At 41.0% G+C, this 22,607-nt stretch overlaps 1 protein-coding gene across 1 annotated transcript in view; it reads right to left on the bottom strand.

The window, feature by feature from the left end:
• The window catches only part of LOC307063466 (S-adenosyl-L-methionine-dependent tRNA 4-demethylwyosine synthase TYW1), a gene marked incomplete at both ends in the record, with an annotated part of 146,220 nt that overhangs the window by 73,820 nt on the left and 49,793 nt on the right, over positions 1–22,607 (bottom strand). The window contains 3 exons of the mRNA XM_079719631.1: positions 6,302–6,479; positions 20,034–20,143; positions 21,448–21,566. Coding sequence (XP_079575757.1) covers positions 6,302–6,479; positions 20,034–20,143; positions 21,448–21,566 — 407 coding nt within the window. The remainder of the gene's footprint in view (positions 1–6,301; positions 6,480–20,033; positions 20,144–21,447; positions 21,567–22,607) is intronic.

The following is a 22,607-nucleotide window of genomic DNA, read 5'->3' as shown; positions in this document are numbered from 1 at the left end:
AAATAATATAAAATAGTTAAGAAAATCGTGTAGAAGAAGGGGTAGACAAAATAATTAGCTACTAAAGGTATCAGAAAAAGGTCTGAGAAAATCTGGTTAAAATGTTAAACCTTGTATTGCTACTGATGGGAGTAGTTGTTTTTATATGTTTTAAAAACAATAAAAAGACTCTGCTAAAAAATTTAAAAAAAGAAAATCGTGTAGAGGTAAACTAAAGATGAAGCTAACAGTGAGCCAGTCGACAAAGGGCTGAACATTTGACTCTAAACATTCTCACGCTCATAAAGAGACACAGTTATAGGATTCAAATGTCCACAAAGTAAGCACAAACTAGGTTCAGTGTTTCTCAACAACTTCCTTACCTTACAACATGGTCTACTTTTAGCAAGATGTCTCACGTAGGTCTTTGACATCTTAGCACAGAACAATTTACAGGAAGTAATGATAGGGAGTGCTCTAGTGGGACAGCGATACCCAGGTGTGATGGGCCTTTCTGACTGCAGAGCTGAATGCAAGCATAGATCATACAGTCTCGAGAATAAGAGTCCTAAACTCACATGTCTACAGGAACCAAGGATATAATGTGAGTCAACCAAGACACTTTTATTTATTCATTTATCTATTTATTTAATAAATTTATTTATTTTTAAAAATTTGTTTATTTTATTTACTTATTTTGGGCTGCATTGGGTCTTTGTTGCTATGCGTGGGCTTTCTCTAGTTGCGGTAAGTGGGGGCTACTCTTCATTGCGGTGCGCGGGCTTCTCATTGAAGTGGCTTCTCTTGTTGTGGAGCACGGGTTCTAGGTGCGTGGGCTTCAGGAGTTGTGGCGCACAGGCTCAGCAGTTGTGGCTCGCGGGCTCTACAGCACAGGCTCAGTAGTTGTGGCACATGGGCTTAGTTGCTCCACAGCATGTGGGATCTTCCTGGACCAGGGCTCAAACCCATGTCTCCTGCACTGGCAGGCGGATTCTTAACCACTGTGCCACCAGGGAAGCCCAAGCAAGCCACTTTTAAAGGAAAAAGAAGTTCTTTGGACACCAAAACACAGACTACATATGAAACATTCAAGAATATTCTTTCCTTACTCAAAGCAAGATGCTTCCATTTTTCTTGTATGTGGTACTCTGTCTCCCTTTCATTGTTTCATGTCTGTTAGAAATGGCGACAGAACTTTCTCTGCTGTGAGAGAATCTACAGTGCAATCCCTCTGACAGGTGGCAGATGAGACTCAGCCTCAGGGCTGAGGAGACAGCAAAATGGTGGAGAGCATGGCAAACTGAAAAGCAGAGGCTTTACCAAAAAGTCAGCCATTCCTTGCTGTGATATTGTCAGACAATAAGGAATACACATGCGGTCTTTGTCCCTAGTTCCTGGCACAGAGCTCCTAAAACTCTCGGTATTTCCCGAGTAACAGAGGTAAGAGAAGTGCCTTTTGTTATCTATAATAAGCCCCTTTCAACCATATAAGAATTTATATTAATGAGGTGACTCCTGATGCGCCCACGGACACATTCCAGAGAGGGGCTGGTGCCCGAAGAACCACCACGTGATTAAGAGGGTTGGCACTTTCAGTTCCCCCTGCAACCTCTAGGAAAGGGAGATGGGCTAGAGGTTGAGCTAATCACCAATGACCAATCACAATGATTTCATCAATCCTGCCTGTCTAATGAAACCTCCATAAAACCCTCCCAAATGACAGCTTCAGAGAGCTTCCAGGATGGTGAACACATTGGGTGCTGGGAGGGTGATGTGTCTGGAGAGGGTGGGGAAGCCCAGGGCCCTTTTCCCCACATCTTGTCCCATGCAACCCTTCTATCCAGCTGTTTCTGAGTTGTAGTCTTTATAATAAACTAGTAACCGTAACTGAATTGTTTTCCCCAAGCTCTGTGAACTGTTCTAGCAAATTATCAAACCCAAGGAGGGGTTGTGCAACACCCCAATGTACCGTCGGTTGATCAGAAGTACAAGTGGCAGCCTGGGACTATGACCGGTGTCTGAAGTAGGGGGCAGCCTGGGACTGAGTCCTGACCCTGTGAGGTCTGTGCTAACTCCAGGGAGATAGTGTCAGAATGGAACTGAACTGAAGGACACCTAGCTGGTGCCTGCAGAGAATTAGAGGACTGCTTGGTGTGGGGAAAAAGAACACACATCCGGTGTTAGAAGTGTTGTGAGTAAAAAAACAGATAAGAGTGAAGTGTTCTGGTGTTGTAAAAACAGCACTTCATACTTGGCTCTTGACAATTTTTGCCAGATTGTCTTTTTTTCCAAAGTCAGAAATCTCTTTTATGAAAAATTTCTGGATTTTAAATGTTGGCTAAAAAAAGAAAAAAGAAGTTTCTAAACATGCTACAGGACAAATAAAACCTACTCCTTATCAATTGCCAATTTGAGACTTCTGGTCTCAAGAACTCTCCAAGCTTTCTCACAGAATTAATTAAGTTCCTGAAAAAGACTGAGTCCTGGTACGCTCAAGGTTATCCTCCTTGTACAAAGCACAGCCTGCTGTGCTATTCGGTAGAGTACAAACATGGCCATAAACTCTCCCTCTCCTTGTACCCATGACCCTTTGCAATGTAGCTTTGAGTGCCCCTCACTGACTCCAAGCTTGGCCACATGACTTGCTTTAGCCAAGGAGAAGTGAGCAAATGTGACACGAGCAGAGGCTTGAACGATGCCTGTGTGTTGGAGTTTACCCTTTCTTGCTGTTCATCGAAACCCTGCCACCATGTGGTCAACTTCAGACTTGCTGGAGGATAAGAGGCTACACGAATAAGAGGCCCCAGTTGTCCCAGGCAAGGCCATCATAAACCAGCCATCTCAGCATATCTGCCAACTGACTAGACACATGAACAACACTGAGACCAGCAAATCCAGCCAAGATGAAAAGACCTCCCAGCCGATTCACGGAATTACAAGCTAAATGAATCGTTGCTAGTTTGACTGACTCAGTTTTAAGGCAAATGGTTACAGCAAAAGATAACTGATACATGCTACAGTGTATCATATATCAGTTTTACACCTATCAAAAATACCATTATAGGAGCTTCCCTGGTGGCGCAGTGGTTAAGAATCCGCCTGCCAATGCTGGGGACACGGGTTTGAGCCCTGGTCTGGGAAGATCCCACATGCCACAGAGCAACTAAGCCCGTGCGCCACAGCTACCGAGCCTGAGCTCTAGAGCCCACGAGCCACAACTACTGAGCCTGCGTGCCACAACTGCTGAAGCCCACGCGCTCTAGAGCCCATGCTCCACAACAAGAGAAGCCACAGCAACAAGAAGCCCGCGCACCACAACAAAGAGTAGCTCCCACTCGCCACAACTAGAGAAAGCCTGCACGCAGCAATGAAGACCCAACACACCCCCCAAAAAAAATAATTAATTAATTAATTAAATTTTAAAAAATACCATTATAAAGGCACTTGTTTTTGTGGAACTAAGGCTTTTTGTCAAGAGAAAGGGGTTTTTTTGGTGTGCAATCACCACCAGACCTATCATTAACATTAAGTGTCTTACACATTCTTGTCACTTTTATTAATTAGCCTCTATGTCTACAAACAAAAACATAAAGCTACCTAGCATGCAAAAGCTTTCTCATTTGCCTAAGGTGTCTGCTTCTATCTTCAACAAATCCTCGAGGACCACTCACTGTGAAAACTCCCTTCAGTGGGAGAACTGTCAGCAAAGAACCATATGCTTTAGAGCTGGAGGGGAGACTGAGATCCTTTTAAAGAAAAGTTAAGCATCCTGAAAAGGCCACTAGCCTGAATGTAATGCTTGCATGTGGGTCAAGGGAAGGCTAGTTGACAAAGTCAAGATCTTCTTCAAAAGATACCAAAAGAGGGCTTCCCTGGTGGCACAGTGGTTGAGAGTCTGCCTGCCGATGCAGGGGACACGGGTTCGTGCCCCGGTCCAGGAAGATCCCACATGCCGTGGAGTGGCTGGGCCCGTGAGTCATGGCTGCTGAGCCTGCATGTCCGGAGCCTGTGCTCCGCAACGGGAGAGGCCACAACAGTGAGAGGCCTGCGTACCGCAAAAGAAAACAAACAAAAAAAAGATACCAAAAGAGTATGGGTTAGGCACTGTAGTAATTTAGAAATTTTTTATTAAAAAAAAATTAGTACATAGCCAACCACCCAGAGAACATTATTACTTCCTAATGTATGCTCAAAGATAAAATGGTTGCAAGAGGTTCATCTAACAGCTGATTTGAATGAGCAAAGTGCATCAACATTAGAGGTAACTTCCAAAATTCATGATCTCCATACTATATTAGTAAATCTATAGCCTTGTTTTTCTGTAGGACACCAGAGACAATTGGTATTTAGAGTCCTCCTAATTCACGGAAATAATATTATCTGCACCTAAGAAATTTCTCTTTCCATTTTCTCTTGGACCACTTTCAAGTACATATCTTATTTAATTCTCTATCATTTTCCTCAATCCATGATGGCATTCACAAGGAATACCATGTATTATCAAACAATGAATCATCCTCTCTGCTTATTATCTTACATGCCACTCCTGGAACATTCAATTCTTTTTAGGCATTACAGTAGGCCCTCTGTATCTGAGGGTTCCACATCCACGGATTCAACCAACTACAAGTCAAAAATATTCTAGGGAAAAAAAAATTCCAGAAAGTTCCCCAAGGCAAACCTTGAATCTGCCATGTGCCAGCAGCTATTTACAGAGCATTTACAATATATCAGGTATTATAAATAATTTAGAGATGATTTAAAGTGTATGAGAGGATATGCGTGGGTTATATGTAAACACTATACCATTTTATAAAAGGAACTTGAGCATCACTGGGGTTTGGTATTTGCAGGGAGTCCTGAACCAGTCCTCCTCAGATACCAGGTGCGACCTGCACGTCTTAAATTTGGGATAGACTCCTTTTTTCTATACGTGTGTGCGTATGTGTGTGTGCATGTGTGTGTGTATCCCAACACCACTCTATCTGAACCCCGCCCTCATGAGCCATTTGAAAAGTCAAAGATCTTAACATAAAAATTTAAAAAAAGGAATAGTGACCCTATGCAAAATGTACACACTGACTTTTTTAAAACCTTTCCCTTTTAACTTTTTATACAACTTCAAAAAGTAATATTTTAGCTATCTTTGTGACAATGTTACTGATTTTCACTTTACTGCCTGGTAACTAATAATTTTAATCAACTCTTTGATTTCCTATGATGCTAAATTCTAAACCAAGCACCTACAGTGTGCCAGGAATTATACTAGTGGCATAAAGATAAATAAGCAGGGGTCACTGGCCCAGGGACTCACAGTCTAATGAAGAAGGCACAAGTAAATAACAACTAAGTAAAATTTAATGTTTTTGGTACTATAGTATGTGTATAGTTCAAGTATAATGCAAAATCAGGTCGTTTCCAGGTCCCAGGAGATGGTCATCTCTTCCTGGAGAGCCCTCCCTGTAAGTCATCCAAACCAACCGCATCATCTTACCTCCTAAACCCGCTTCTTCCTCACAGGATCCCTCGACTGTTACAGGGCCCCACAGTCCTAGCAATCAACATGGCTGGAACTTTCCGAGTCATCAGTTAAGTCCTCTTCTGTGCAGGGCTCACAGAGCCATACAAACAGTTTGCCAAGCTTATCATGACTCAGGGATACCTTTTTTAAGACTCCTCATTCTGTCTTACTTTCATCCTTTTAACTCTTACCTAGACAAACGTATAATCTCCTATCCAGTTTCCTGCTTCTTGGCTCACCCACTTTATACCGTGCTGGCAGACTACTCTGCAGAAAGCAAGATCTTTCTAAAGAACAGCATTTGAAGGCCTCTGCAATCTTGTCCCAACCTTTCCAACTTGGGTTCCAGCTGCCAGTCTCTTTCGCACACTCTGTGGTCCTAATCAACTATATTTACATAATGGTATCCCAAATACCCCATGTCTGTATCTTTCTCGGACAGTTCTTATTAAAAATCCACAGTTTCCTATCTCCCCAAGTACCCATCCCAGCCATATTTTAAGATCCAAATTTAATGAAGCCTTTTCTGAGAAGTTTTACCCTGTTTCTCTCATCTAAAAACAAGTTGCTTTCTCTTTTGAATTCCCCCAGCAATTTATTTGTGCCTCTATTTCTTAAACTAATGTTATCTTCCCCGATAGAACGGATTTTTAAAAGCAGGAGCTCTGTCCACTCAAAGCCAACATTTGTATGTACTCAGTAATCAGTAAATCCTTTCTGAATATATTAATGCCTGTTAGTTTTACTTTTCAGTCAAACACAGAGTCAAGCAGCAGTATCTGAACAAGCTGGACCACTCACCTGATTTCCGCAGGGAACTGTGCATTTGTGACCAGGAAACTGGAGATTTTACACTCGTGGAGTAGCTTCAAAAACCTGTTGATTTCTGGGTACATGATGGGTTCTCCCACAAGGGATAATGCACAGTGCTTTACTGTCATTCCTTCCTCAAAGCGGTCCTCTCTGACACCCGGCACTCCTGGAGAACATGGTGGAAAGGAACAAGCTCAATAAGGCACAGATAGAGAACATCACTTTTATTTTTCTTAATTTAAATTTTTTTTAATTTTTCTTAATGGTTCTTTGATTTTAGAGGGCAAAATTACTTTTGATACCAGCCAAATAATACAAAACAAGAGCCTGGGGGTGGGGGCCAACCCTAACATTATTAAACCAGAAAAAAAAAACCTAGAATTACTATATCAGCAATCTCATCCTTGGTTTTAGTACTAATTAAACTACATCAACACAAGCAGGCAAAACTAACTTTGTTATTAGCTAATTATTTGGAACACAGAATGTATTACTTTCCATAATTTGCTTAGCTCTGCATTCTTTCATGTTGATCTAAGACAATGAACTCAGTACAGCTGCATAAGGAAAGCCTCTCCTATACCAATCATTGCCGCCTTCATTCCTCAAGTATTCTGAATCGAGAAACTAAACGCAGTCGGTCCAAAAGAACAGAGGAGAGAAAAAGCCTGCAGTTCTCACCTTTGGCTTCATATTGGAATCACCTGGAGAGTATCGTAAACTATGGCGGCCTAGGTCCACTGCCCAAGATTCTGTTTAACTGGAGTGGATGCAAGCCAGAGTAACGGGAGCTTTAAAAGTTCCTCAGGTGATTCTAATGTGCAGCCAAAGTGAAAAACCACTGCATAAACCAGAGGCCCCCAAACTTATATGCCAACTAGGATCACCTTGGAACTGTCAACGTTCCAAATTCCAGGCCACAGCACAGACCAATGAAATCACCATCTCTGGGAAAGGGGCAGAGGCATCAGGAGCTTTGAAGCTCCCCAGGTGATCCCAATACGCAGACAAGTTTGGGGAATCACCGCCACACACCATTGGTTCTCGACCCTAGTTAGACATTGAGAAATAACCCAAAGAACTTTTAAAAATCCCAGTGTCCAGGCAGTATCCCAAGCCAATTAAATCGCAACCTCTAGGGATGAGAGCCTGAGACATCCCTATTTCTTAAATGCTCCCCATGTGATTAGAGTGGACAGGGTGGGTTAAGCAGCACTGCTCTAGACTCGATGTACTGTAGGAAAGCATGCATGAAAAAAAAAAAATAGAAAGCATGCTTGAAAGTCCCTCAATCTAACACAGAGTTTGAAAGACTTGGAAATTGCTTTAAAAGGCAAATAAAAACATATCTCCCTTACTTCAGATATTTCTATCCATTACGTAGTTTCTTTTTGAAGAACACATTCTCTCTAAAGGATACAGATTCCTCACCGAGATTGAAGGTAGGAAGAAACATGTTCATATTCCCTCTCAGTCATTTATGAACCATCTCTGAAAAGTAGTTTTCTTGACTGTAAGCAGTACTTAGCCCAAAGAATGTTTCTTAGAATTAAATGAGATAATGCATGGAAAAGCTTTAGAAGAGGGCCTAGCACACACACACAAAATTCATTAAGGATTTTTTCTTCTCATCACCTTTACCCTGGTTTCTTAAAATGATTAAATCCCAGTCACTATCACCTTAAAGAACAACAACAACAAATCTGGAGAAAATAAAGTTAGTTTTCACTGCTTGCTTGTGCTTGAGTTTCCAGGAAGTGACATTATTTTACACACACACACAGGCACACACACACAATCTACTTGGAAATAAGCAAGGGCAAGTAAATACCCAAGACGTCAAACCAACATAATGCATGCTAAAATCAGAACAATCTAAAAGTGGCAGCTTTTATCTTCTTTTATGACTACCTAACTGCAATTCTAAGAATGTATTTCATGTCAGTATTTGGGGGATGAATAATTTTTTAAGTTATTGAAATCTAATATCTTAAGTGAATCGAGGTTTTAAATAAAACTTGATCCATAACGCAGTCTGTGTTACCAAGACAACTCGGCATTAAGTATAAAATTTCCTTTTTGTTAAAAAAAAGAAAAAATCAGTAACTTTAATCTCGCCGGGAGAAGATGAGTAGAAGGGCAGATTTAATCAGAACTGCAAAATTAACCTAAAACTCAGAAAGCAGAATGACTGAGCACTGGCTGGGCCCTAACCACTGGAAGTCAGACACACCAGGTCCAAATTCTTGCTCTACCACTAGGGCTGGTCTGTGTCCTGGGTCAAGCCACTCACCCCCTCTACACCCATTCCCTAATCTATAAAATAGGGATTTCACATGCATACAGTTATAAGAATTCAACGAAATAAGCCACATGAAATAACAGGTCTGGTACCAGGCCCAGCACATAAGCATTCAAAAAAATCTTATTTTTATTACAGTCATTATTTCATGAATTGAAACAGAAATTCAATTATTTCCATTATTTTAAATAAAATGGTAATTCCATTCAATTCAACATACAGTTGACCCTTGAACAACAAGGGCTAGAACTGTGCAGGCCCACATATATGTGGATTTATATATATATGTGTGTGTGTGTATATATGTATATACACACACACACACACAGGAACATTTTTTGGAGATTTGTGACAATTTGAAAAAACTAGCAGATGCCCCCCACAGCACAGAAATATCCAGAAAATTTAAGAATAACTTAGGTATATCTCGAATGCATAAAATATATGTAGATACTTGTCTATTTTATCATTTACTACCATAAAATACACATAAATTTTTTTTTTTTTTTGGCCAGCCACACGACATGCAGGATCTTCCCCGACCAGGGATGGAACCTTGGGAGCTCGGAGTCTTAACCACTGGACCACCAGGGAAGTCCCAAATACACATAAATTTTTTTAAAGTTAAAATGTATCAAAACGTACTCACACAAACACTTAAGGACCACACACGGCACCATTCCCAGTCCAGAGAAATGTAAACAAACGTAAAGTTGCACTATTAAATCATAACTGCACAAAATTAACCATAGTACCGACTGTACCTCGGTAATAATTTCCTAAGATCTCCTGTTGCTACCGCACTGAGCGCCAAGTGTTGCAAGTATCTGCTTGAAATGCCACGCCACGTGAGGCTCATCATCTCCACGTGAGCAGTTCATCTCTCCAGTCAATTGCAAATTGCAGTAAAAGGCAATCTCTCGCAGTTCTCTCGTAGTTTTCATCATGTTTGTGCAATACCATGAACCTTGAAAAAACACCACGGGACTCACACGATGTGCCATTAGTGATGCTGGAAGTGCTCCCAAGAAGCAGAGAAAAATCATCACATGACAAGAAAAGGGTGAATGGCTTGATATGTACCGCAGATTCAGATCTGCAGCTGCCGTTGGCTGCCACTTCAAGATAAATGAGTCCAGTGTAAGGACCATTGTTAAAAAAAAAGAAAAGGAAATTCATGAAGCTGTCGCTGCAGCTACACCAGCAGGCGTGAAAACCTTGCGCTTTTTGCAAAACGCCTTTGTACCTCATATTGAAAATGCAGCTTTTATCTGGGTGCAGGATTGTTATAAAAAAGTCATACCTATAGACGAATATGAGTCAAAAGGCGAAGTCATTATATGACAACTTAAAGTAAAAGGAAGGTGAAGGATCTAAAGCTTGAGAATGTAATGCCAGCAAAGGATGGTTTGATGATTTTAGAAAGAGGTTTGGTTTTTAACATGTCAAGGTAACAGGAGAAGCAGCTTCTGCCAACCAAGAGGCAGCAAAGGAATTCCCAGCAAAGAAAATCATTGAGAAGAAAGGATGTCTGCCGGAACGGGTTTTTAATGTAGTCAAAACTGCTCTATTCTGGGGTGCAAAAAAAAGCCTCAAAGGACATTTATTAGCAAGGAAGAGAAGCCAGCACCAGGATTTAAGGCAGGAAGGGGTAGGCTGACTCTACCGTTCTGTGCAAATGCAGGAGGGTTTACGATCACGACTGCCCTTCTCTATAAAGCTGCTAACCCCTGAGCCTTGGAGGGAAAAGATAAACACCAGCTGCCAGGCTTTTGGTTGTACAAAAAGAAGGCCTGAACAATGAGAACACTTTTTCTGAACTGATTCCATGGATGCTTTGTCCCTGAAATCAGGAAGTACCTCGCTGGTAAGGGACTGTCTTCTAAAGTTCTTTTGATATTGGACAATGCCCCTGGCCATCCAGACCCCATGAGTTCAACACCAAGGGCGTCCAAGTGGTCTCCTTGCCCCCAAACACAACATCTCTAATTCAGCCTCTAGATCAGGGGGTCAGAAGGACCTTTAAGGCTCATTACACATGGTGCTCTATGGAAAGGACTGTCAGATCCCTGACAGACAGAACATTAGGGAAGTCTGAAAGGATTACACCACTGAAGATGCCATCCTTGTTCTAGAAAAATGTGTGAAAGCCATCAAGCCAAAAACAATACATTCCTGCTACAGAAAACTGTGTCCATTTGTTGGGCATGACTTCACAGGATTTACGACAGAGCCAATCAAGGAAATCAAGCAGGAGATTGTGGATATAGTTAACAACAATAACAACAAAAAAAAGGTGGGGCTTCAAGATACGGGTCTTGGAGAAATTCAAGAGCCAGCAGACACCACACCAGAGGAGCGAACAGAAGAGGACTGCATGGAGATGAGCGCTTCCTAACCAGTGCCAGGTGACGAGGAAGAAGACAGAGAAGAAGCAGTGCCAGAAGCCAATGGACACGAGGCAATCTCAGAAGCGTTCGATTATTCAAGACTGCTTTTGACTTCTTTTACGACATGGACCCTCCTCCTATGATACGGGCACTGAGACTAAAGCAAGTGGTGGAAGAAGGACTGGTACCATATAGAAACGCTTTTGGAGAAATGAAAAAGCAAAAAAGTCAGACAGAAATTACTACGTATTTACATAAAGTCACACCGAGTGTGCCTGCCTGCCTCTCCTGCCTCCCCTCCCCCACCAGAGACAGCAGGGAGATGCTGACATGTCCATGGAATCTGAATAACATGGATGGCCACGGCAGGGTTTTGAGAAGGGTGGCCTAAGAAGGGTGGATCACGTTGGGTGCTATGTTGAGAATAGAGGGGCAAGCAGAGAGGCTAACCTGCCACAAGGATATTACATAATCTAAGCAAGAAATGATGGTGGCTTGGACCAAGGTGATGGCAGTGGAGGTGACAAGAAGGGCTTATCAGCTGGGCCTATTTCAAAGGTATAGTCAACGGCTCTATTTTGAAGGTATGTTTGAAGGACTTTCTAATGGACTGGATGTAGGTTATGAGAAACAGAGAGGTGTCAATGATTTCTATAAAGTTTTTGGCCTAAGCAAGGGTCACCATCACTTGAGACAAGTTGGTGGTAAGAAAGCCTTAGGGGTAACATGGGGGTAACAAGTATTGGGGGGGTGGGAACGGGGGTGGAGGTAGATACCATGTGTTCAATTTTAGACACGTGAAGTCTAATATGTCTGTTAGATAGCTGAATGTGTGTCCAACATTCAAGTTTGGATTCTGGGAGAAAGGCCTAGGTGGAAATAAACATTTTTGCAAAATGGATGGTATTTCTATCCAAGGGTCCGAAGCAGATTACCAAGGCAAAAAGGGCAGTTAGAGAAGAGGACCAAGGACAGAAGTCTACGCAATCACATACCTGAGGAAAGGAAGAGGGACCAACAAAGGACACTATCAGGGAAGAATGAGGAAAACTTAAAGGCAAAGAGATCAACTGCCATCTTCTCTGAGAGCTACAGCTAATAAATATCAGACGACTACAAAAACAAACAAAAACCAAGACCAAAAAAAAGCCTGTGGATAAGGCTTTTAAAAGAATAATTCTGGGATTTTAAAATTATCCTTATTTTCTCAAAAGTAAGGCACTGAGAATATGTAAAACCTTGGTTCTCTCCTTCAAGAAGCACATTTCTATTTCATGCTCACTGTCAGAGGCGATTACAGTGCTCCCCCAAACACAAGGCCCTCAGGGACTCAACCTCATGCTATCTTTCACTGTCCTCAAAGAAATATGTCAGAAAATAAGACATCCTCCAAATTTCTAATGGAAAGCAGTCCTGGAGCAGGAGGACAGCCCAGGCAACAGCAGACACTACAGTTCAATAGCAAATCTATAGGGATATTTCCCACTGTGTGTCTGTCTGTCTGTCTGTCTGTCTCTCTCTCTTTCTCTCTCACTCACACACACAGAGCCTGTTCACTTCATGTTTCCCTAAACCTTATCCATTTCACCTCTAAACTCTGCTTTGGTTTTGTTTTGGTTTTTTGGTTTGGAGGTTTTTGTTGTTGTTGTCGCTGTTAGTTTTCTTTGTTTTTGTTTTTTCTTAAGCAAGTTTTGTGACATTTATCAGCCTGAACAGCTTCCTGATCCTGAACACTCACTACCGGCATCATATTAACTAGGAAGCACCCCTTACCTTACTGAAAGCTGCCAAAGCAGAAACTTAAGATTCCAGAATTTTTAACCTAAGGTCATAGCAATAAGCTGAATAACCCAGAAATAAAAATGATACAAGGTTCGGGCTCCCCTGGTGGTGAAGTGGTTAGGAATCTGCCTGCCAACACAGGTGACATGGGTTCAAGCCCTGGTCCGGGAAGATCCCACATGCCACAGAGCAACTAGGCCCGTGCGCCACAACTACTGAGCCTGCACTCTCGACCCCGTGAGCCACAACTACTGACCCCGCGTGCCACAACTACTGAAGCCCACGCCCCTAGAGCCGGTGCTCCGCAACAAGAGAAGCCACCACGATGAGAAGCCTGAACACCACAACGAAGAGTAGCCCCCACTCGCCACAACTAGAGAAAGCCCACACGCAGCAATGAAGACACAACTCAGCCAAAAATAAATAAATAAATAATTTTTAAAATGATACAAGGTTCAACACAGAGTATTCCTATTTCTTTGGGGTTTTTTGGGGGGGGTTTGATTAACCCCCCTCTATTCTGAATACTTTCTTATGCCTTTTTTTAAATTGAGGTATAATTGATATGTGTGAGTATTCCTCTTTCTAAAGATTGGACCAATCAGAAATAAAACATTTTCTTCTTTCTTCTCAAATAACAATATAGTTCCTGGCCAAAGATGTTCCTAAGAACCCCTCCTGGCTGAAAGTCATATATAATATATCTTTGATACAGCCACTTCTACTATGATGTTTATTTCATAAATAAGCTTCGGAAAACAATTAGCAGGTGGTGTTCTCTTCCCCGCCTCCCCAACATTCCTTTTGGATGTGTACTTTAGCACACCTTATTCCTGAGGACCATGTGTTGGAGACCTTTTATTTTTTGCATTACTTCACTTCTAGCTTAAACTATAGATAAAAACGTCTAGCAACAAATGATGTCATCTTCACATTTGCATGTTCAGCACCGAGGACGTTCCTCACAGACAGTGTTCACTCACTTGATGTCAGCTGAACTGATGGGAAGCTGAGCTAAAGAAACCTGAACTCCATTCTCTGAAAACTATTTCTCCCTGCCATGGGGGTATTTAGAGGGGGGCAGTGAGCATTTTGAAAAAAGGCAGAGTTGCACTGTAATTCTGACCTACTTGTAATCAATGTAAAGTTAATTTTGCATGCACATAAAGGGAAAGCTAATAAAAGTCATGGGAAGAAAGCTAATAAAAGTCATGGGAAGAAAGCTGGTTTAATGATCAATGAAATAACTGAAAAGACAATGATTGCCCTTGGGATTGAGAACAGATGCATGAAAAGGAAATGTTTAAAAGATGAGTATATTCTCAAAATGTGCTCAAGGCTGGCCACTCAGCTAAAGCTGGACACTCAGAGGCAAAAACAACAGTATGCACAACAAGTCTCATCCTACACAAAAATACTATCATCAAATGACTGAACCAGACCCATAGGAGAGAGCGGGTGATCATCATGGGCTAGGAAAGCACCCTGTAAAACAGGACTCCAAGCTAGAGTAAGGGAAATTATTAATGAGTGACCTCTAAGGAAAGGCTAAAGTGGAGATACCCAGAAAATGACAAACTAAGAAGGAAATGGAACTAATCATATTGTGGTAATTATTTCACAGTCTGTCTATATATCAAATTGTCATGTTGTGCATGACACAATGCTATATATCAATTGTACCTCAGTAAACCTGGAAGAAAACACAATGCTTACAAAATGCTATATGTCAACTGTACCTCAGTAAACCTGGAAGAAACTTACACAATGCTATATGTCAATTGTACCTCAGTAAACCTGGAAGAAAAGTCATGTTAAAAAAAATAATAATTTTATTAGCTGTGATAATGATATTGTGTTTATGAAAAAAATCTAATGTTTAAAAGAGATTCATATTGAAGTCTGAAGGCAAATGTGATACTTGGGATTTGTCTTTACTTCAGCAAAGAAAAAAGGGGAGACAGAGAAGTAAGTATGGCAAAATTTTGACAATTTTTAAATAGGGGAGAAAAGGATATGGGGGTTTATTGTGCCATTCTATTTTGTGTATACTTGGACATTTTCATAATACGATTTTTTAAGAAGTTTAGACTAAAAAAGAAATCAGGGCTTCCCTGGTGGTGCAGTGGTTAAGAATCTGCCTGCCAATGCAGGGGACATGGGTTCGAGCCCTGGTCTGGTAAGATCCCACATGCTGCAGAGCAACTAAGCCCATGCGCCACAACTACTGAAGCCCACGCACCTAGAGCCCGTGCTCCGCAACAAGAGAAGCCACCGCAGTGAGAAGCCTGCGCACGGCAACAAAGAGTAGCCCCTGCTCACCGCAACTAGAGAAAGCCCACGTGCAGCAAAGACCCAACGCAGCCAAAAATAAATAAATAATAATTTTAAAAAAAGAAATCAGATCAATTCATGTTATTAGTAAGGAAAAATAACCATGGTATATTAAAGGGTAAAAATAAAGCACTGTAAATTTTTTAAAAAGGAATAAATGTGGAACTAGGAAAAAAAAATAGACTCTCCACCAGGGGCTGATATGAAATCTAGAGTTACATTCCTGCATCTTTACCATCCAGAAGTAGGATGTGTGTCAGAGCTGCACCCAGGTGATGGTACTCGGTTCAGAAGAGGTAGAGTGACTTGCATTAGTCTCACCATCCTCACCCTGAAGCTGACTAACCAGAAAGGAGGGTGACCTGTTTTATTTATACCCTTAAGGATGAATAAAAGATAGAACATAGAGATTTCACTGATTGCAGGAGGAATTCAGGTTCATTTAAAAAGAAAACTTTAGATTATAACCGTTGATAAAGACTGAGTGAAGTTATAAAATCTCACTGCCAAGTTGAATGCCCACAGTAAACAACCATCAATTTGAACACCAGATTACTTTCTGCCAAGAGCCAAGAACATAAAAACATAACTAATACTCTGAAATATTAAAATTCTATCATTTTGCCAAAGTTTTAATAAAAAGAAAAAAATTAACATTGTTGTATCGTAGACCACCCCAGTTTTCCAGAAGAACTTTGGATTCTTACAAATTATGTATTTCATCCTTTGGTAATTAGGTTTTTTTTTTCTTTTTCTAATACTATAGTTTCACAGCAGGATTTGCTTTGGTTATGATAGCAATGAGACAGATTTTCAAAAAAGTAATGTCTTAATTAAGCACAAAATAAAGTAAAAAGCATTAACAAATAGTCACCACCATCCAAAAATTGGAAACTAAGGAAGTTCTCATCTTAGTGAAAATATAATGAATGAGAGCTCCTTTATGCCCATGTGCCGACCTGTCTACTGCCCATCACACCTTCAAATATACACCTGTTTTCTACTACTATTTTAAAGAAAAACTGCTTTGGTACCCTGAAGAGTGTTGGTGTACAAATATCAACCAGTTACAATTTGGAAACCTTTCTCGAAAATTTGTTGTCGATTATATAAAGACATGATTTGCTGACATGGTAACATTTTGTCAAGTCAATTAAGGTATGCAAAAAGAATCCTTTGTGAGAATTACAAGGGCAAAGTAGATTATTAAAGCTGTTTTTAAGGATGAAATGAATGGCAGTTGTTGAATGTTTGGGGGCCATCCTCACCCCCTTAGGCATTCTCACCCCTACTCAGGATTCACTTGTTCACAGACATGCTCTTTCTTTGTCCCTGCAATCCTGTATCTGTCCTCCCCCTACAAGACAATATATATGTGTTTTAAAACCCTTTTGTCTCTTACGTCTCTTTAGATACCTAAAGACAAACCATCTGAGATGCCTACTGATTAAAGCAAGCACAAGGTGGGATTTCCCTGGTGGTCCAGTGGGTAAGACTCCGCCCTTCCAATGTGGGGGGCAGGGGGAGCCCGGGTTCGATCCCTGGTCGGGGAACTAGATCCCGCATGCATGCTGCAACTAGGAGTCCACATGCCTCAACTAAGAAGCCCGCATGCTGCAACTAAAGATCCTGCGTGCCACAACTAAGACCCAGCGCAGCATAAATAAATAAATAATAAATAAGAATAAATATTTAAAAAAAAAAGGCAAGCACAAGGTTACTAACCAGGTATACCTTTCTGCACCCTCCAACAAGCTAGGCAGACAACAAAGACTAGTGTTCACCGACCTCACCTAACACATGTTATTAACATGAAGAAAGGCAGCCTCATGATTTATTCATCTCTTATTTCCATTTAAAGTGCACTTGCAAAAATACTCCTGTCAGAAAAATTACCGTCAAAACTCAGATTGTCGTTCTGTATCAAGGACATCTCGGAATGGAAAAATGAATGTCTACTCCTCAGAGCTGCTTCCTCCCATACAAATCTCCTGGGACACAGTTTATTCAGGGAGATTCCCAGATGTCCAGGAAACACACATCTTCAGCCATCACCCCATTATTTATGGGTTCAACTGACTCTTTAGGCACTAAACCAAAACAAACTGATTAGACTCTAAAGATAAAATTACTGGCATTTCCCTGCTTCTGATATTATTACCAGGGATGGTTCATTTTATGTGTCAACTTGGCTGGGCCACGGTGCCCAGATATTTGGTCAAACATTATTCTGGATGTTGCCATGAAGGTGTCTTTTGGATGAGATTAATGTTTAAGTCAGTGGGCTTTGAGTAAAGCAGACTGCCCTCTCTAATGTGGGTGGGCCCCACCCAATCAACTGAAAGCCTTAAAAGAACAAAGGCTGACCTCCCCCAAGGAAGAAGGAATTCTGCCAGCAGACTGCCTCTGCATCTGAACTGCAATTCTTCCTTAATTTTCCAGCCTGCTGGTCTACCCCAATGGATTATTTTTATCTATCTTTTTGATTGGCCAAACGTGCATGATTACATGATCCAATTCCTTAAGCCAATCTCACTCTATCAATCTCTCTCTCTCTATATATATATATACACACACCCACACAGTGGGTGTGTTGACTCTGTTTCTCTGGAGAATTCTGACTAGTAACTATCCAAAAGAAAACAAGACTTTGCCTTGAAATTTATTTAAAAGGCATATGGTTTATTTGAAGATCAACAATCAATAATATTAACTAAAGCAACAAACAGTCTAAGAAAAGCTAATAAATTCCTGATGTGGAGACTTCCTAGTTCTTCACCACAGAGTTTCATTTAATTTTCCAAAAGACTGGTAAGAGACACTGCTTTATCCAAATAAGAGAAAATGACTTGTTCAAAAAAAAAAAAAAAATGCTTGAGACTAAAAGCCAAGATGAAATATTAAAATATTTATTAGCATCTCTGAAGATGTACAATAGGTTAGCACATACACAGACACACACAAATATGTACAGGGCAACTTTCCCTAGAAAATTCATAAAGAATAAAATAAAGGTATAATTGACTATTCTTTATAAATTATTATTGATCTTGAATCATTATTTACATTGCTTTCCCAATTTCTCCTAGGAAATCAGAATAGTAATAAGAAGTACCATGGTAAAAAATAACAAATAGATTTGGTCTTTGTTCCTAGTTCCCGACACAAAGCTCCTAGAACCCCTGGGATTTCCTGAGTGGTAGGAGTGTCTTTTGTCCTTCATAAGGAGCCCTCTTTGAGCATACCTAAATTTATGCAAATGGGGTGACATAGGGTAGGATCCCTAAATAGCCTCAGGCTGGGGCTGGTCACCAGAAAGACCAAGTGTTTAAGGGACTGGAACTTTCAACCACACAGACCTGTGAGAAAGGGAAGAGGGGGCTACAAATTAAGCTCTATAGTCTCTTGAACAAGACCTGATGAGCTTCTGGGTTAGTGAACATGCCAGGAGGGTGGCCAACTCCATGCGGACAGAAGCTCCTGGCCTCGAGACCCTTCCAGATGTACTTCTCCACCTGGCTGTTCTTCTGTGACCTCTATACATCCTTTATAATAAAATGGTAAAAATAAGTAAATGTTTCTCTGTTCTGTGAGCCACTCTAACAAACCAGGAATCCAAGCAGGAGGGTGTGGGAACTTCCAATTTATAGCCAGTTGGTCAGCATAGGTAACATCCCAGACTTGTGATTGGCATCTGAAGTGGGGGGCAGTCTTATAGGACTGAATCCTTAACCTGCGGGGCCTGATGCTATCTCCAGACAGTGTCAGGATTGAATTAAATTTGTCGGACACCCAGGCAGTGTCTGCTGAGACCTGGAGAACTGCTGGGTGATGTTAGGAAGACATCAGAAGCACTGTGATCTCAAGAAGCAGTGACCTGACCGAACGAATTTCTTTGCATGAAAGAATCACCTGATCTTCAAAATGCTAATTACTGGGGTTTATAAAGACTCCCATTGATGATGCTAGCACCACAAGAGTGCCTATGTCAAAACAACCTTGGTTAGAATTCATCTTTTTTGTTGTTGTGTATGAAAGGAAAGGAGAATAAAGGGCAGAGGACTAACACGTGGCAGGTGGAGACAGAGGCATGCACATTTAACAGGGAACCTAATAGATTTATTTCAGTTGATCATCTGCAGCTATTGTTATATCACTTTACAAGTCCTCCACATGTATCTACGGTAGTGGGTCTCAAAGTATGGTCCCCAGTTCAACAACATCGATACCACCAGGAAATCTGCTCAAAATGCACATTCTTGGTTGCTACCTCAGATTTACCGAATCATTCTCTGGGGAAGGAGACCAGGAATCTCTACTTTAATGCACGATTCTGATGCACACTAAAGCTTGAGAACCAGCAATCTCCAGTAGAGTCAAATACTTTGAACTATGAGACACAACTAGATCAGGAAATTCTAGAAACTGAGTGGCAGAATTCTACACATCACTGTGGATCATGTGGAGGAAATCTGATTAATATTAACCCTCCTTTTTCGTAAGGCATTTATCCAAAAATGCTTTCCCAATACTAACTGATATTACTTAAGAATTTTCCAGTGTTCTAAAATTTTCAGTCCATTCACAAGGCTACTTTGTACCCAACAAGACAGAACAATAGCAAAAGTTTTTAGGAAGAATGAGGATATGTTCCCAGGCAAAACTTACAGGCTGAGTGTACCATATTATAAACAGCTAAGCTTTGAATTAAGTTCTTTAATTCTCCCATCATATAAGATATAAAGTTATCAGTAAAAACTAAAAACGCCAAAACATATATAATATTTCTACAAAGTTTTCACTTACCTATACAAGAATTTGCCAGCAAGGACAAAATCCTGCCAAAGGAGGCAATTCCTCTGCCAATTTAATTCAGGCTATTAGCATCCCTTTGTAGAGGGAGAATAAATACCTCTAAACTGCTTCATCATGTTCTGATGGTGTTCAATGGCTTCCTTTAAGATCATTTCAGCCTGGTCCATCTTCCACCGCCATTCAGTACCCACTGGATTGGTGTGGTGCCTAGAAAAAAGAGGCAGAAGTTCTAAAGGACTCCCTGCATTAAATCTCAGCTAGTTACCTCCTATGAGGGAGTCCATATAATTATAAAATCAGGGTTGGTTTCCTACAAAAAGCTCAGCTATTTATAGCTATAGTTTACAACTTATTTTGAGTCATGACACCTAGCAGAGAGGGGTAGATGGCAAGTGCCTGGCCAAGACTGAGACTTACTCGGAACGATATAAAACGTGCACCCCTCTCGCAGCCATACAGCACCAGGCCAACAAGCATCCAGTAATGACCACCAGTAGAATATTGTTGCAAAACCCTCTCTGAGAGGCAGTGCAATGGGAGGACCTAATTGAAATCCCAGAAAGGAAACAGAGAACAAAGCAGAAAAAAATGTAGAAAAATTATGGCCAACAATTTTCCAAAGTTAATGAGAAACAATTAGCCACAGATCGAAGAAACTCGCAAAACAACAACCAGGATATTTTTAAAACAGCCTAAAAATATGGTATCTAAACTAATGAAAACAAAAGAAAATAAGAAAACCTTCAACTTAGAGAAAAAGGACACACTACTTAAGAACAAAGGTTAAAAATTATTTCTGACAACTCATCAGAAAACAAATAAGCCAGATGAAACTATAATGACACCTGAAAGAATGCTTAAAGGAAACAAACTTGTCAACTCAGAATTCTATACCCAGTGCAAGTATCTTTCCAAAAATGGAGTAATAAAGACTTTTGCATGACTTCCCTGGTGGCTCAGTGGTTAAGAAGCCGCCTGCCAATGCAGGGGACACGGGTTCAAGCCCTGGTCCAGGAAGATCCCACATGCCGTGGAGCAACTAAGCCCATGTACCACAACTACTGAGCCTGCGCTCTAGAGCCCGTGCACCACAACTACTGAACCAGCGCTCTAGAGCCCGCAAGCCACAACTACTGAGCCTGCATGCCACAACTACTGAAGCCCACGCACCTAGAGTCCATGCTCCACAACAAGAGAAGTCACCGCAATGAGAAGCCCACACACCACAACAAAGAGTAGCCCCAACTCACTGCAGCTAGAGAAAGCCCGCATGCAGCAACAAAGACCCAATGCACCATCTTTAAAAAAAACAAAACAAAAACTGGCAAGCCCCTGATAAAACTGATCAAGAAAAAAAACAACAAATGCATAAATATAACATTAGGAATGAAAAAGGGGATTAATTACAGAAACAACAGAGCTTTAGGTAAATCTGAATACAGTGTTGGGCAGAAATTGATTATTACAGATCATTACATATTTGGTCACCGTGGCCATTCATTTTTACTTACCGCCAACAGAAGACACATTTATTTGCACATGCCAAGCTCGGGGTAGTTTCCATGCAACGATGGCTTTCAATGCCATAGAACGTATGTTTATAGCAACCTCCTCTCCCTCGGAGCATGGACTGTGAAAGTACAAAACAAACAATAATTTGAATAAAATCCTCTAAGCAAGGAAACAAAACACCAAGGCATCATTTTAAAGAAGAAACCATGTGTTTCGTAAGCATAAATACCCCTACTGGTAGCTGCATGAGGCAGAAAATTAACATTAAAGCCTTATAGTGTTTTGATGGTGTTTGGGTTTTGATACTGCTCTGGGTTTTCTACAACTTAATGAGATAAACCTATGATTCATTAACTCTGAAAGTTCTATAGGGAGGACCATGGATGCTTTCATTTTCAAATCCACCCAACTGCCTCAAATATTAGTACAATAATATATAATGCCAAAGGAGAGATAAGACAGGCTCCCAGAATAGGGGGGGTGGTGTAGCGCTCACCTGAAAGAGTATGTCTGCATTTAATAAAGGAGGGTGGGTTAGGGAATGCAAACTGGAGCATGTTCTATGTCAACCGAATGGTAGAATTTGAATATACTGGGACTGTTGAGGGGGCAAACAGCATGTACACAAGAAACAGATTATTCCAAAAAAGAACACTATTTAATATGTGATTGGTAAAACCACGGGAAGTGTAGTAAGAAAGGTAATTTGAAGAAACACTGCAGATCAACTCAGGGTTGGAATCACAAGATACTATCGAGCTTCCTGAGGTATCATCAGAAAGATCCATCCAGGAGCTCTGTGCAAGATGGGCTTGATTCAGTAAAAGTGAAACCTGTGAGGAGGTTACGCAAGAAAGGTCATGGTGACTTGGCTCAAAACATTAGTGGAGGAAACGGGAAGGGTACTACAGAGGTACAATCAGTGCCATTCCCAATTAGAGGGGCAAAACAGAGGAAGTCATCCAAGATAACTGAGGTTTTGAGCCTAAGTGATTGACATACTATGGAACAATGGGAACAACAAACGAGGAGACATAGATGGAGAGCCTTTACACATATGTATCAGTGTATAATATACATCAGTGTACTGATATTACAGTGCTGTCCACATAAAATCTACTGGCTTGTTACTATGTCAGTTGATCACAAAGTCTTATTT

Source organism: Hyperoodon ampullatus, assembly GCF_949752795.1.
Source record: "Hyperoodon ampullatus genome assembly, chromosome: 14".
Classification (NCBI taxonomy): Eukaryota; Metazoa; Chordata; class Mammalia; order Artiodactyla; family Ziphiidae; genus Hyperoodon; species Hyperoodon ampullatus.
This window is presented reverse-complemented; position numbering and strand designations above follow the sequence as displayed.